This window comes from Anomaloglossus baeobatrachus, chromosome 6 (genome assembly GCF_048569485.1).
Source record: "Anomaloglossus baeobatrachus isolate aAnoBae1 chromosome 6, aAnoBae1.hap1, whole genome shotgun sequence".
Taxonomy (NCBI): Eukaryota; Metazoa; Chordata; class Amphibia; order Anura; family Aromobatidae; genus Anomaloglossus; species Anomaloglossus baeobatrachus.
This window is the reverse complement of record NC_134358.1, coordinates 162,215,542-162,231,159: the sequence shown is the minus strand read 5'-3', so window position 1 is coordinate 162,231,159 and position 15,618 is coordinate 162,215,542. Positions and strand designations below refer to the sequence as shown.

At 41.8% G+C, this 15,618-nt stretch overlaps 1 protein-coding gene across 1 annotated transcript in view; it reads right to left on the bottom strand.

Annotated features, from left to right (window-relative positions):
• Positions 1-15,618, bottom strand: part of LAMA3 (laminin subunit alpha 3) — a 291,632-nt gene that overhangs the window by 159,164 nt on the left and 116,850 nt on the right. The window contains exons 19-24 of the mRNA XM_075353342.1: positions 12,140-12,282; positions 6,952-7,049; positions 4,118-4,271; positions 3,788-3,945; positions 2,237-2,345; positions 383-480 (exon numbers count right to left, since the gene is read on the bottom strand). Coding sequence (XP_075209457.1) covers positions 383-480; positions 2,237-2,345; positions 3,788-3,945; positions 4,118-4,271; positions 6,952-7,049; positions 12,140-12,282 — 760 coding nt within the window. The remainder of the gene's footprint in view (positions 1-382; positions 481-2,236; positions 2,346-3,787; positions 3,946-4,117; positions 4,272-6,951; positions 7,050-12,139; positions 12,283-15,618) is intronic.

The following is a 15,618-nucleotide window of genomic DNA, read 5'->3' as shown; positions in this document are numbered from 1 at the left end:
ATGGGTCTAAGCGATTTTGTGCACCACGGGCAGCGATGTGCCCACGACGCACAAATGATGGGGGTGGGTACGCACGCTGGCTATCTCGGTAGCGACATTGCAGCGTGTAAAGCGGCCTTAAGACTCACCCGTTCAAGTCTAAGGGTGCGAGAATAAAATTATTACAATTCTGTAACATAGGAAACTTTAAATAGTCTTGTAAATGATTAATAGCTGCTACGTTGAAAAAATGAATTATATATAGATGACAAGTGTGTAAAACTATTGTCCCCCTTGTTTAGATGAAAATGGGACCGATTTTTAATATGCTTGTGTGACCCCAGCCTACGCCTAAGTCATCAATATCAAAGTTGTAGACCTTAGGGATATACAGTACATTTACCTTTGAGCAGGGGTTCGTCCATAAGCGGCTATACATCGCACCTTTGGCTCGGCATACTCAATAGAGAACTCCTCCAGAGGGATGATGCATACAGTGTGCTGAAACACAATGATCAAATGAAGCAAAGTAACATATAGTAAACGTGTATATATGTGTGTGTATATATATATATATATATATTTATATATATATATATATATATATATATATATATATATATATCTATAATATCAATTTAATGAGAAATAATGTTTAAATAACAAAGTAAAAGGTATAATAGAATGATATATCGTCACAGTAACTAAGCCCTGAACTGGAACCCTTAGGTTGCTTTCACACATTCGTTTTTTGCCATCAGCAACGGATTCGTCGCAGATTGTGTAAAAACTGATGCGACGGATGCAGCAAAAATCGGATCCGTTTTTTTTTTCATGTCAAAGGGAGAGTAAGAGAGAAAGAGAAACCCCATCATCACCGCACACGCACAGGCACTACTGCCCCCATCATCACCGCGCACACACACAGGCACTACCGCCCCCATCATCAACGCACACACCGTCACTACCTGAGTGATGTCACCGCTGACAGCGCGACTCACTTCAGTTGCTCCATGGAGCTGACAGAGAGCGGTCATGGTCTGTGGCCACTCGTGTTAGCTTCCGTTGTAGCAGAGCTGAAAGCGTCATGGGACTTCGTGTGGATTACGTCAGACCTGGAGGGTTATTTGGGGATTTTAATAAAGTAGTGAAAGAGGGTGTTTTGTTTTTTTTGTCTTTTATTTCAAATAAAGGATTTTTTGGTGTGTGATTATTTACTTTCACTACAGTATAATCATGGGGGGGTGTCTCATAGACGCCTGCCATGCTTAACCAAGGACTTAGTGGCAGCTATGGGCTGCCATTAACTCCTTATTACCCCAATTGCAACCGCACCAGGGCAATACGGGATGAGTCGGTTAGAGTCCCGGGACTGTCGCAACTAATGGATGCGGCAATTCCGGGTGGCTGCTGGCTGATATTTTTAGGCTGCGGGACTCCCCATAACATGGGGCTCCCCATCTTGAGAATACCAGCCTTCAGCCGTGTGGCTTTACTTTGGCTGGTAACAAAATTGGGGGGATTGCACCCCATTTTTTTAAAATTATTTATTTATTTATTGTACTGCACGATATAGACTCACCCACCGGCGGCTGTGATTGGTTGCAGTGAGACAGCTGTCACTCAGCGTGGGGGCGTTTCTGACTGCAACCACATAGGCGCCGGTGGGCGGAGGAAGCAGTGAATACGAAATGAAATAATGAGCGGCCTGCATTTTCAAAAGAGGAGAAGCCGCCAGAGCAGTGTGACAGCCGTGCAGCGCCATGCCTGTGATCGGTGAGTATGAGAGAGGGGGGAGAGGGAGAGAGACCGACAGAGAGAGAGAGAGGCCAGAAATGAATTCACATCTCATCTGAGCATGCTCAGATTAAAAAACCGGATCCATCACTGGAATGCGTTTTTTGCTGAATGACGCTGGATCCGGCGCTCATAGGCTTCCATTATACAACATGCCGGACGGCACCGGATCCGGCGTGATCTGTTTTTTTGCCGGAGACAAAAAACGCTGCATGCTGCGTCCTTTCCGGCAGCAGGACAAAGACATTTCTCCGGATCCGGCGGACGCCGCATGCAACGCAAGGCCATTCAGCACAATCCGTCATAATACAAGTCAATGGGGAATAAAACGGATCCGGCGCCGTTTTTTGCCGGTTTGTACCTGACGGCAAAAAACGGATGTGTGAAAGCAGCCTTAGAGAATATCAGCCTTAGAGAAGAGCACACTATATAGTGTCAATAATGGAAATGTGGAACTCACCAGCAGGAAATTGACTGATGATGCTGTCACGCATATTTCAGTGTCAGAAGTCATCTCAAACTTTGCAACGCGATTCATATTGTCCACTACAATACTGCGACACAGGAAGCTGCAGTACAACATACAGAAAACGGTAATTTAGAATATACTCCAACAAGTATGTTTCTGCACATAAACTCTCAAATGTTCAGAAGTGGCTAATGTTTTCAAGCACCAAAAAGACTTAGCTGATAAGCTACTAGGGCAGGCTAATGCTTTTTAGGTCCATATGTATTTTTCTTATTTCTACAACATCACAGACATCTTTTCTAGCAGCATAGCCATTATTGTAGGTTCTCATAATCAAGTTACTGTAACGAGTGTGTCATGCCCTGATGTGATATGCGATCAGACCGTCACAGAGTATTGTTGATCAAAGATCCGCTCGTCATTTACCCTGAGTTGGGGTGTATTTTATTCCATCAGGTACTGAAGCTGTTAAGGTTAATTTCTATCCTGCAGTGATGTAACAGGTAGTTGTAACCTTAGCTACAGCCACTCCCTTTTGCTATCAATATCCGCTCCTCACTCCTCACTATGCCAGCTATAGCTCATTTCTATGCTGACCATGTTCAAGAAGCTCGTTGCATAGCATTGGTGTCGTTTCTATTGCAGCTGCGAAGTTCCTTACTGAAGAAAGATAGGAGAGCTTCTTGTTGTGTCTTTCCCCACTTGTTTTATCTTATCTTCCTCGTGTTGACTTATTGTATTAGCGTCTCGCTGACCTTCACTATTCAGGGTGAGTGCAAGGACAGAGCGGGCCTAGGCACATGATCAATGTAGGGGAGGGTAGGACCCATCTAGGGACATTACGGAGTGTAGGGATCAGCCTCAGGTGAGTGTTAGGAAGCAACCCCACTCCCCTCTCCCTACCACGGGCCGACTGTTGTATCATTTCCCTGGTGTACCCTTTGTGCTGCGTCGCTTGCCGGGGGTCCTCACCTCCCCCGGCATTACATTACTCTGATGCTCCCACTGTGTTACACCACTCGCCGGGAGCCCCCTTGCTCCTGTCATGGTCACCTGTAGTTACAGCACCCAAAAGATTGCAGGGCCGAATAATTAGTCTGCTAATAATTCTGCCCATTTTTTCCTACCATTTTTTACAAGAAATGAATATTTACACAATTTTTAGGTATATCTCAAAACATCAAAATTTTAATAGGGGGTAGAATTGGTTTTGTGGCTCTGTTTTGGAAAAAGCAGTAATTATGCTGACATAGAGGTGTTCGAGCCTTGATAGAATAATTTATGGCATGGTCTATTGGACGCTTTATGTACGGAGGTTTTCTACTCTAGAAGGATTGCTTTTACAGCAGGACCCTCATTGAATATTACATTCAGGAAAGCAATGAAAACAGTATTCACTTCTCTATCCCCAGTCATTAACAAACTGGCAAACACCTTAATAAAAACATGAGTCCTATGAGTTAGTAGAGGTAATGTAAACCAATGAATGTGCTGCTCATGAAAATGCAATCATAGACAAACAGAACAATACTCGCACTGTACCTGTATTTACAACTGTACACGTTCACTCTGCCTGATGTACTGGGGTTATTTCTCATCATCACATTCAGAAAATATCGTTCAGCGTCTTCATTGGCATATTTAAAAATAAGAGCATAAATTCCAGCCCGAGGGACTTTAATGCTAAAATATAATTCCACCTTCGAGAACAAATACAAACAATATTTTTAGTTTCATAACTATGTCATGTTTCTTCATCTCAATCAAAAAATACTATAGTAAGGCTATGTGCATATGCTGCAGATTTGATGCAGTAATTTTCTGCACCCAATCTGCACGTTGAAAGAAACAATAAAAACAAGCACGTTGTACCTGATTTCCAGAAATAGCTGCCATTAGAGGATGTCCATAACTTGGTTGCCGAAAAATTATTGGACGATTTTCCCCATCCTGTTTGAAATACTCCATTTCGGTACCATGTAGACAGGTAAACCTTTCCATGGGCAAATGCTGAAAAACTAAGCAGCTAAGCAGCAATTGAAAAAAGTGAGATATTACTACATTATAAATAAATTGCTAAATAGACAGTCACCTATAACATGTTTTGGTATCTTCATAAAGTATTTGTAGGGGTGGAGTAAAAAGGTGTTCTGTACGGATTGTAAAAAGCAATGGCAATTGCTATTATACAGTTCGGTCAAGATATATTTTTCGACAGTGACACAAATATTGGCATTTTAGCCATTTACAACATATTCCAGATGCAGTTATATAATTAATAAAGACTTAAAGTGCAGACTCTCAGCTTTACTTTGAAGGTATTCACATCCTAATTGGAGTAAGGGTTTAGGAATTACATCTCTTTAACATCTAGTTGTCTCTTTTTCAAGGGACCAAAAGTAATTGGACAATTATCTCAAAAGCTCTTTAAAGAATGGGCTGCATGGGCTATTCCCTCTTTAAGCCATCATCAATTATCAGGCAAAAGGTCTGGAGCTGATTCCAGGTATGGCTTTTCAATTTGGAAACTGTTGCAGTGAAACCTCAATCTGAGGTTAAAGGATCTCTCAATGGAAGAGAAACAGACCATTATTAGGCTTCAAAAAAAAAAAAAAGAATCCATCAGAGAAATAGAATCTTAGGAGAGGCCAAATTAACAGTTTAGTACATTCTTCAAAAAAAACGAACACACTGGTCATCTACGGAAAAGGTTTAGATATCCATGGAAGACAACAGTGATGGATGACAGCAGAATCCTTTCCATGGTGAAGTAAAACTCCTTCCCAACATCCACCAAAGTGAAGAATACTCTCAAGGATGTGCTTCCGTATCAAAATCTACCATAAAGAGAAGACTTAATGAGAGAAAATGTAGAGGGTTCAGCACAAGGTGGATTAATCAGCCTCAAAAATAGAAAGGCCAGATTAGATTTTGCCAATAGAACATCTAAAGAAGCCAGCTAATTTCTGGACAAGCATTCTTTGGAAAGATGAAACTAAGATCAACTTGTGCCACAAAGAATGATGGGAAGAAGAAAGTATGGAATAGACTTAAAACAGCTCATGATCTAAAGCACACCCCATCCTCTGAAAAGCATGATGGAGGCAGCATGATGGCATGGGCACGTATGGCTTCCAATGGATTCGAGTCACTATTGTTTTTTGAAGATGTGACTGAAGACAGAAGCAGCAGAATGAATACTGAAGTGTACAGGGTGATACTTTATGCTCAGATTCAACCAAATGTAGCAAACATGATAGGATGGCATTTCACAGTATAGAAGGGCAATATCCCAAAACATACTGTAAAAGCAACATAGGAGTTTATTGTAAGGAAAAGAAGTGGAATATTCTGCAATGGCCGATCTCACCCCCATCGAGCCTACATTTCAAATGCTTAAAACTAGAAGTCCCAGAAAGGGGTCATTTAACATTTCTACCTTTGGAACCCAGAGACGGGTCGAATAACCTGAAGGATTTTAGCTAACATCCTATAATCACCGTCTTTTGTTCTGTAATTAAGGCCATTACTGTCGCACCACAGGAGGTTGTTGTTTTCCATTGAGTTTAGCCATTTAGTTTCTAGTTAGTTCTATTCAATTTGGACTAAGGGTCATTTGACCCTCTTTCGGGACTTCAGGGGGGAGCTCGAAATTTCTGGGACTTCTAGTATTAAGACAAAATGTAAGTCAGAAAGACCCACAAAGAAGCAACAACTGAAGTCAGCTGCAGTAAAGTCCGGCACCGAATCACAAAGGTGAAAACCCAGTGTTTGATGACGTCCGAGGCTTCCAGACTTCAGGCAGTCATTGTCTGCAGAGAATGCTCTGTAAAGTTTTATAAATGAACATTTGAACATTGTATTTATGGTAAAGTGAATTTGTCCAATTACTTCTGTGCCCCTGAAATGAGGAGGCTTTGTAGAAAAATGGTTGCAATTCCGAAACATTTTGAAGGATATTTTTGTTTAATCTTTTTATTTGAACCTGAAAGTCTGCACTTCAATTGTATCTCAGTTGTTTCATTCTAAAATCAAAAATAGTGGCATACAGAGCCCAAATCATGAAGATTCAGTCACTGTCCAAATATTTCTAGATCTATCTGTATGTGGCTAATGTCTTGGTACTGCCGGCCCAAACAGAAATAATGGTACAGATTTTTTATGAATTACACGTGTACAGATAATGAGTAATATTGGCTTATGGTGAAAATTGTAAATTGCAAAACTGAACATTCAGTGATCGATTTATTAATTAAAGGACAGTTGGAGAAGACTATCATTACTGCAATCCATTACTTTCTCCTTTATATCAATCAGCGAGGAAGGAAGTACAGTTCAATGCTGGATGAGCAGACAGCATAGACAGATAGCATACAAGCTTTATAGATAGAGGTACAGCTGAAATAATCTGAAAATCTTCCACAAACAGTTCTGCCATACTGCTTTAGTGACTGTGACCGGCCTGTACTTGTGATATGGCAGACTATGGATAACAACTTCACGTTAATCAATTAGGAAGGAGAGGTCGGCTGCAGAAATGGCTGGGTTTGAAAAGAAATGCATCAATGTATGGTTTTCTGTGATCATAGTTTATACTATTGAATCAGTGGGTGAGGTAATAGTGATTATTACAATTATTGAGGTCATGCCAGATTTGTTTTTAGAACAATGTTTTATATAAAACATGATTGCAGTCGTTGACTTACTTATTCCCAACTGGTCCATTATAGTCACATGGCTGTGTAACTCTCATCTGTAGAATGGAGGCTTCATAGTAATCACTTGGCAGCAGCACAAGGTAATCCTAGTAGAAAATGTGGTTGTAAAATAAGGTACAAATTTATAAAAATAGAGAAAAGATCCATGACTGTTTTGTTGCTAGATAAATCCTGTTTTTCCTCTATGTTCACAGAATTGGTAAATATTCAGAAAAGACGTAAGCAGGCTTTACACGCTACGATATTATTAATGAATTATCGTCGGGGTCACGGTGTTTGTGACGCACATCCGGCGTCATTAACAATATCGCAGTGTGTGACACTTATGAGCGACCTTAAACAATCGCAAAAGCGGTCAAAATCGTTTGCTGCGGAGAGGTCGTCCTGAAACAAAAAATCATTTTCTGCTTATTAGCGATGTTATTTGTCGTTCCTGCGGCAGCACACATCGCTATGTGTCACACCGCAGGAGCGACGAACATCTCCTTACCTGCATCCACCTGCAATGAGGAAGGAAGGAGGTGGGTGGGATGTTACGTCCCGCTCATCTCCGCCCCTCCGCTTCTATTGGACACCTGCCGTGTGACATCGCTGTGACGCCGCACGAACCGCCCCCTTAGAAAGGAGATGGTTCGCCGGCCAGAGCGACGTCGCAGAGCAGGTATGTGCATGTGACGCTGCCATAGCGATAATGTTCGCTACGGCAGCGATCACCACATTTCGGCCATATGACGGGGGCGGGTACTATCGCGCTCGACATCACCAGAAAATGCTAGCGATGTCGCAGCGTGTAAAGCCCGCTTTAGCGTGGTAGGATATACCTTCACCATAGTCCATTAGTGGACACCCCTTCTCAATCACTATAGTGGCCATCATAAAATAAACCTGTTGATACTTACCTTCAAAGCAGCACAGCTCCAGCAATGTCAGTGCTGAGATTCATCATGTGATCGCTGTAGCCAAACAGCGGCCATTGATCAGCTGCAGCTTTCACTAGTCGGTCACAAAAGACTATGTGCCCACGGGAGCTTGCACCTGCAGATATATCCGCAGGTATGTCCGCAGGTTTCCCGCAGCAGCTCCCTGGAATTTGCAGCTATACATAGCTGTGGGATTCCAGAAAAATATCTGCGGTAAACCTGCGGACATTCATGCGGCTTACCTGCGGAAATACTCTATATTACTTCATACTTCATACTCTATACTTCATAGTGGAGGGCCGAGATTTCCACAGGAATAATTGACATGCAGTTTTGTGCAGCTGCGGGAAATCCACAGCATGTTCCGCAGCCGCACATACCGCAGCATGAACAGACACAGACACTCCCCATGTCCCATAGGATAACATGGGGAGTCCTGTACTTGCTGAAACCTGCAGATTTATCTAGAAAATCCAGATAAATCTGCAGGTTTTCTGCAGCAAAATTTGCAGGTGCGAGCTCCCGTGGGCACATAGCCTAAGGATGCACACTGGAGCGATTAATAATGGGATGCCTAGGAGTGGACAACCCTTTTAAGGATAAACATCCTAAAATGCACTGACGAGAAAAAAAGGTAACAATGTTTAGAATTTTTTACTTTCAGGCTCCATATCTCACTACTGCTTTGAAGGTAAGACTACCTTTATGTTATAGACAATAATCTTGGCTATCTCAAAGATAAATTTGACTTGCAACTATTTAGTATATGATTAGCTATGCAGAATCTTGTTGAGGCAGTGCATTGTTAAGGGTGCTTTACACGCTGCGACATCGCTAACAATATATCATCGGGGTCACGTCGTTAGTGACACACATCCGGCGCCGTTAGCGACATCGCAGCATGTGACGCCAAGGAGCGACGATCACCGATCGCAAAAACGTCAAAAATCGTTGATCGTTGACACGTCGCTCCTTTTCATAATATCGTTGGTGGTGCATGCCGCTGGTTGTTCGTCATTCCTGCGGCGTCACATTGCTATGTGTGACACCGCAGGAACGACGAACATCTCCTTACTTACGCCCACTGGCGATGAGGAAGGAAGGAGGTGGGCGGCATGTTCCGGCTGCTCATCTCCGCCCCTCCTCTGCTTAGTGACGCCGCAGTGACGTTGCTATGACGCTGAACGCACCTCCCCCTTGAAGGAGGGATTGTTTGGCGGTCACAGTGACGTCGCTGAAAAGGTATGTGCATGTGACGCTGCCATAGCGATAATGTTCGCTATGGCAGTGATCACCAAATGTCGCACAAACGACAGGGGCGGGTGCTATCGCGCACGACATCGCTAGCTAGCGATATTGCAGCGTGTAAAGCACCTTTTACTGTTTTACTCCTGGTGGTGCAAAAATCTTTTTCTTCACATCTACTACAAATTACAACCTGTTCTCACATTCCTTAATAACTCAATGTGCTATTAGGTTGATTTGAAAGCGAAATGTCACTGGTTCAAATTATGGAGCAGCCATGAAGAAGATTTCCCAAGAAAAGAAAAATAGCATCATCCAGCTCATCGATAGCAGTCTCTCGGTCAAGAAAATTGCCAAACTGCATCATGTGAGTGCCATGACATTTGGAAGAATACGAAATGACGTCTGTCTAGCCATTCAAAAGCCATAAAGTGGACGTCCAGGAAAAATATTGGAGTGAAAGAGTCAGCTTATCACAAGGTCTGTCAGTTCTGGCGCGACAAACATGGCAGTGGAGGTGGGTTGTATGCTTCATAATAGTGAGATCACAGATTTTCATACAAACATCGTGTGACGCTATTACACACGTCTGGAATAGTGGCCTGAAAAAAGGTGAAGAAGCCTTAACTTCAATATCGTCATAAGAAGCATAAGCTCGAATTTGCAAAAAAGTACCAAAACTAGAAGATTGGAAATGAGAAATTTGGAACAATGAGACAAAAGTCAATAGACTAGGTCCGGATAGATGCAAATGAGTTTGGAAGAAGTAAGGGGCTAACGGACAGAGAAATTGAAGTAGTTGTCAAGTTTGTTGCAGGAAGCCTGATGATATCGGGTTGTTTCACAGCTGAGGTATCTTAACTTGGATCGATGGTGGTCTATAGCTATATGAAAATATCCTACAAGACAAGTTACTTCGTACACTTGAATACTATGGGTATGAAAAGGACAACATAGTGTTGCAGTAGGACAACGGCCTGGAGCATGCATCAAGATTAGCAAAGAAATGGTTGAATGACAATGAAGTAGAGGTGCTGGATTGGCCCCCACAGTCTCCAGACCTCAACACAATCAAACACTTGAGGGTAGATTTGAAGAAAAAGCTGTACAGATATTCCAAATGAGTTGACCAGTATGCACCAACATTGGGAATGTGCAGAAAAGACCTGGGATCAGTCAAGACTTGCTTGAATCTGATCGAGAGCATGACCAGAAGGATTCAGGTAGTGCTGAAAGCCAAAGGTGGATTTACAAAATACTAACAAAATAATTAAAATTAAAATTTATATTTTTAGGAGCAAAACAGTAACAATGCAGTGAAATTACAATCATCTGTATAACTAATCAAACTAATCATATGCTAAATAGTTGCAAGTCAAATTATGTATGAGATAGCCAAGATGATTATAAAATGATTGTAGTCTCATGCTCAAAGCTGTAGTGGATGGTTTGATATGAAGCTTTTAAGTCAAACGTTCAAGACATTGTTACTCTTTTTGCTGATCAGTGTATGTTAGGGTTGCAACCACCAATAGATGGAGCTTAGAAGTTTAAAGGGAATCTGTCACCAGGTTTTCTCCATATAAAGTAAGGCCAGCATCTTTCAGGCCTCTGTTACAGGTTATTAAAATGCTGTATATATATCTCCAAGCTGCTCTCCATAAAGTAAAAAAGACCTTTTTATTATACTTATCTATGGGGCTGTCCAGTCCAATGGGCGTCACTGGTCTTGATCAGGCGCCGCCTCTCTTCTTGCGATAGTTGTACTCCTTCATTGCTTTGTGTGGCTGACGCATCTTATTTCATCCACACAGTGTCCTCCATTGTGCTCCTGCACATGCACACTTCTCTCTGACCTACCGAGGGCAGAGCAAAACACTGTAATGCGCAAGCATGGGGAAAGCATGTGCGCTACAGTAATTTGGTCTGTCCTTGGCAGGGCCGAGAGAAGTGCGCCTGCACAGGAGCACGATGGAGGACACTGTGTGGATGACGTAGGATGTGTCATCAAAACATGAAGGAAGGAGGATGGTGATCGTAAGAAGAAAGGAGGCACTGGATCAAGACCAGCGACGCCCATCAAAATGGACCATCCCATAGGTGAATATAATATTAGATCTTTATTGCGTTATGCAGAATGGCTTGGGGACATATATTTACAGCATTCTAGAATGCTGTAATAGAGGGTTGAAAGATGCTGGCCCTACTCCATATGTGGAAACCTGGTGACAGGTTCTTTTTAATACATACTAATATTAGAAAGAAAGCTCCTTTTAATGGTAGCAACTAGAAAGTTAAGATTTAATTATATGGCTACATAGTGGATTTGGAACCTAAAAATTAACTTATGAACTGGAATATAGATTAAATCACTCAACACTAAATATTGGTCCTGAAATGACAGGTAAATATTCACATGATCGCTCCTGTCTGTCTCCGGGAATTTGTGACCTGTGAGCAGCTCCAGTGTTCAACGCAGCAAGCCAAAGGTTACAAATCAATACATCTCGATGAGCGCCTCATTCTGGCTCTTATACACTTGCATTCAGAGATTGTGTCACAACTTTTGACTTTATGGGCACAAGATGGCGCCGCAGGATCAGAGCAACATTGACAAAAAATGAAAACGCCGGAGGATGAGTATAAGACCGGGGACAGAAGACTTTGATTTAAAGCACCACTCCAGCTGTGAAAAAAAAAATCTAAATGCTGGAGTGGTGCTTTAAGGATAGAACTAGTGCATTGGATACATATAATATAGTGAAATATTTTTAGGGAGTTTCAGGTTGTCTATTCTAGAGCTATATACCGTAAATACTGATAAAAACAGATATTACATTTATACATAAAAACCATAATAAGGGTGCAACGCAACCTACGGCTCTCCAGCTCTGACTGTCAGGGGCATGCTAGAAGCTGTAGTTCAGCTGGCGGTCACAGGCTGAGGAACACTACTATACACAGATCCATACTACTGCAATCATTGTGTCTTCTGAGAGCAGTGATCTTACCAAAAGTACTCCTTCTACAGAAACTGTAATTATCCAGTTTCCAGGCACCAAAGAGAACGGCTCTGCAAAACTTTTTCCTGGCACAGTAAGGAATGCTGGCTCCGCGCTTGGAGGGAACACAATGTCTTTGACATCTAATGAACCTATAGATTATACACACTCTTTCACAATTTGAAAAAAATGGGATTGCAAGAACTCAGAATATAATGTAAAGGCTATGTTATTTTACTATTACATATCAAGCATTTTAATATTTTGTGAATTAATCACTACTGCATAATAAATATTACATGTTTAAAATGAGAATCCTGCAACTTTTTTTTGTATGCTTTTTTTAAATCTGTAAATTGTTATGTTAAGGTGCCCACACACATTACGTTAAATGGAAACTGCCAGCAGGTTTTTGCTACCTCATCTGAGAGCATCATGATGTAGGGAAAGAGATCCTGAATTTAACAATGTATCACTTAGATTACTGTGTGCAGCTGTTCTGACACAATTAGATTTAGCCATGTAGCAGAGCTGAGAGAGCTGCCCATGCCCACACCAGGCTCTCTATAGAAATTGTAATTGACAGTGACGTGTCAATTAGAGGTGGGGGCATGCTGGACTGCCGTGCATGTGAGTCTGAGCAATGAAAAGTCCTGCTGGTAAAGTAACCATAGCAAATAAACAACAGATCAGACCTTGACAAAACAGGCATCTCTGAATTCTATATTTTACCCCTTACAGTATGCTGTCTTCAGATTACACAGCAAAAACCTGCTGTCAGATTCCCTTTAAACTTGATGAAAATTGACAAATTTAGCCATGAGAAATGTTCCTCAAGAGAAATTTAACAATGAACAATGGATTCCCATGTTTGTCATCCTACAGAACACAGGCAAAACATTTTCTCTGTTGGATTCCATCCTCTATACAGAAAAAAACATCAATGTCTTCATAATAAATTGAAGGTATAAGGAGGAACATAGTGTAAGGCTATGTGCGCACGTAGCGTTCTGTCCCTGCAGAAATTTCTGCAGCGATTTGAACAGCACACGTGCGCTTCAAATCGCTGCAGAAAGAGTCCGTAATGAAAAAAAAAAAAGCCGATTCCATGCGCTCTGAGCCCCTCCCATAGACAGAGCGGGGGATGCAGGCAGAGCGCACGGAATAAGTGACGTCACTTCTTAGAACGCGCGCTTCGGGCAGCAGCCTAAGCGCTGCGCTCTAATACGCCACGTGCGCACGGCCTCTGCACAATCTCCATAGATTATGCTGGGGATGCAGGAAGCATGCAGTTATGCTGCGGTGCAGATCGCAGCGTAACTGCATGCAAATACGCAACATGTGCACATAGCCTAAGGCTATGTGCGCACGTTGCGTTCTGTAACTTGCTGAAATGAACGCATCCTCTGGCAGAATTTGCCATTGTCAAATTTGGTTTTGACCACATAAACGCAGGAAATACGCATGCGTTTTTGCCGTGTTTTGACCACGTTTTACATGCATTTTCAGTGCTTAAATGGGATGCGTTTTCAATACAAAGACACTACTAAATAAAGTTTGAACATTCAAACACTAGGAAAAAAGTGAAAAAAAAAATCATCCTTTAAATCATACACTATAATGATAATTTTCCTAAAATAATTATTGAGATTTAATATTTATGTTAAAAATAAAATTAACTCATTGTTTTATTTTAAGTCGGGCTGGATGTGAGGGAGGAAACCTCTTGACCTCACTATAATGCCAAAAACGCATGCTTTGATTTTGACAAAAAAGCATGCGTTTAGCATCAAAAATGTATGTAAAACGCTAGGATTTTGATTTTGGATGCAATTTCAAAGCTGTCATTGACTTCAATGTTACCAAAACGCTGCCAAAACGCAAAAATAAATTGACATGCTGTTTTTATAAACGCAGAGATTTTGACAAAATTTTGTCACTCAAATCGCAGCATTTAAAAAAGCATCGTGTGGACGAATTTTGCTAAATTCCCATAGACTTTGCTTAGAAAACAAAACCCAAGCTTTCTGGCATTGAAACCCTTCAGTTCAAAACGCTGCGGAAACGCATGAAAAAACGCAACGTGCGCACATAGCCTAAGGCTATGTCCGCACTTTTAGTCGAGGTAGTTGCAGTTCTAAATTGCTTTTGCCAAAGTTGCTTTTGACCACAAAATCGGGGTAAATACCCGTTCGTTTTTTTACAGCGTTTTAGCCGCGTTTTTAGCGCTTTTTACCTGCGTTTCCATTGGTTAAAGTCAGATACATTTTGATTACAAAGACACTACTAATTAAAGTTTTGACATACAAACACTATGAAAAAAAGGTTAAAAAAATATGAAAAAATATACTTATTTAAATCATAACCAAAATAGTTAGATTTAATATAATTATAGCAGTTTTATACTATTTATCGTTATAATTCCAATAAATTAATATTTTTCAGGAATTTAATTGTCGGACTATGTGTGTGTGTAAAGGGACATATCATTCTATTATTTTGATGTCATAAACGCATGTTTTCTGCAGCTAAAAAGCATGTAAAACGCTGGAATTTTGATGTTGCTTGCTTTTTACAACTTCTCATTGACTTCAATGTTAGCAAAACATTGCCCAAATGGCAAAAACAACTGACATGCTGCTTCTTTGAATGCAGAGTTTTTGCCCAAAATTATGCAAATTAAACACAGCGTTTTGAACTGCAAAGTGCGCACAAGAAATCCCCATTTTCCATAGACTTTTCATGCCAAAACGCATGCATTTTGATTTTCCAGCAAAGGCTGCAGTTCAAAACGCTGCAGAAAAGCAGCTGAAACGCAAAGTGCGGACACAGCCTTAGGCCCCACTCACGTGGAAATCACGCACGTGCCGTGAGACACGTATTTTCCCTGCGTGTTGCGTGTGGTAAGTACGTGTCTCTGGTACGTGCGGGCCACGTATGTTCTCCATGTGCTATCCACGATAACACACGGAAAACCGGTAATTTGAATACTCACGTGGTAGATGCTGCTGTCCAGGGTTCTGATCTTCGGCTCCAGCCCCGCCCACTCCCCGTTGATGCTGCTTGCGGCCGAGCGGAGGGGCGGAGATTAGCGCCCGTGACAGCACGCCCACCTCAAAAAATACGCTCATAACGAGCGGTGGCCGGCAGCAACTGTTTGGAGCGGAAGATTCTGCAGGGCTGGTCGAGGTGAGTATGTGTTTTTTTTTATTTTAAAATAATTACAAGTGTTTCTCCAGCGCGTGTCACACGGGACCTCATCCACACTACATCCATGTGGTACGGGTGCGGGCCGTGTGACACCTGTGCTGCCGGAGAAAACGTGGACATGTCGGCGTGAGGAACACACGGACACACATAAGTATGGAACGGACACACGTTCCGTTCCAAAATACTTACGTGTGTCCAAACCATTATGAAATCATATGTCCACGTGTGTACGTACCTCCATGGCACGAACGTGTGACAGAGGCCTTGGAGAGGAGTTC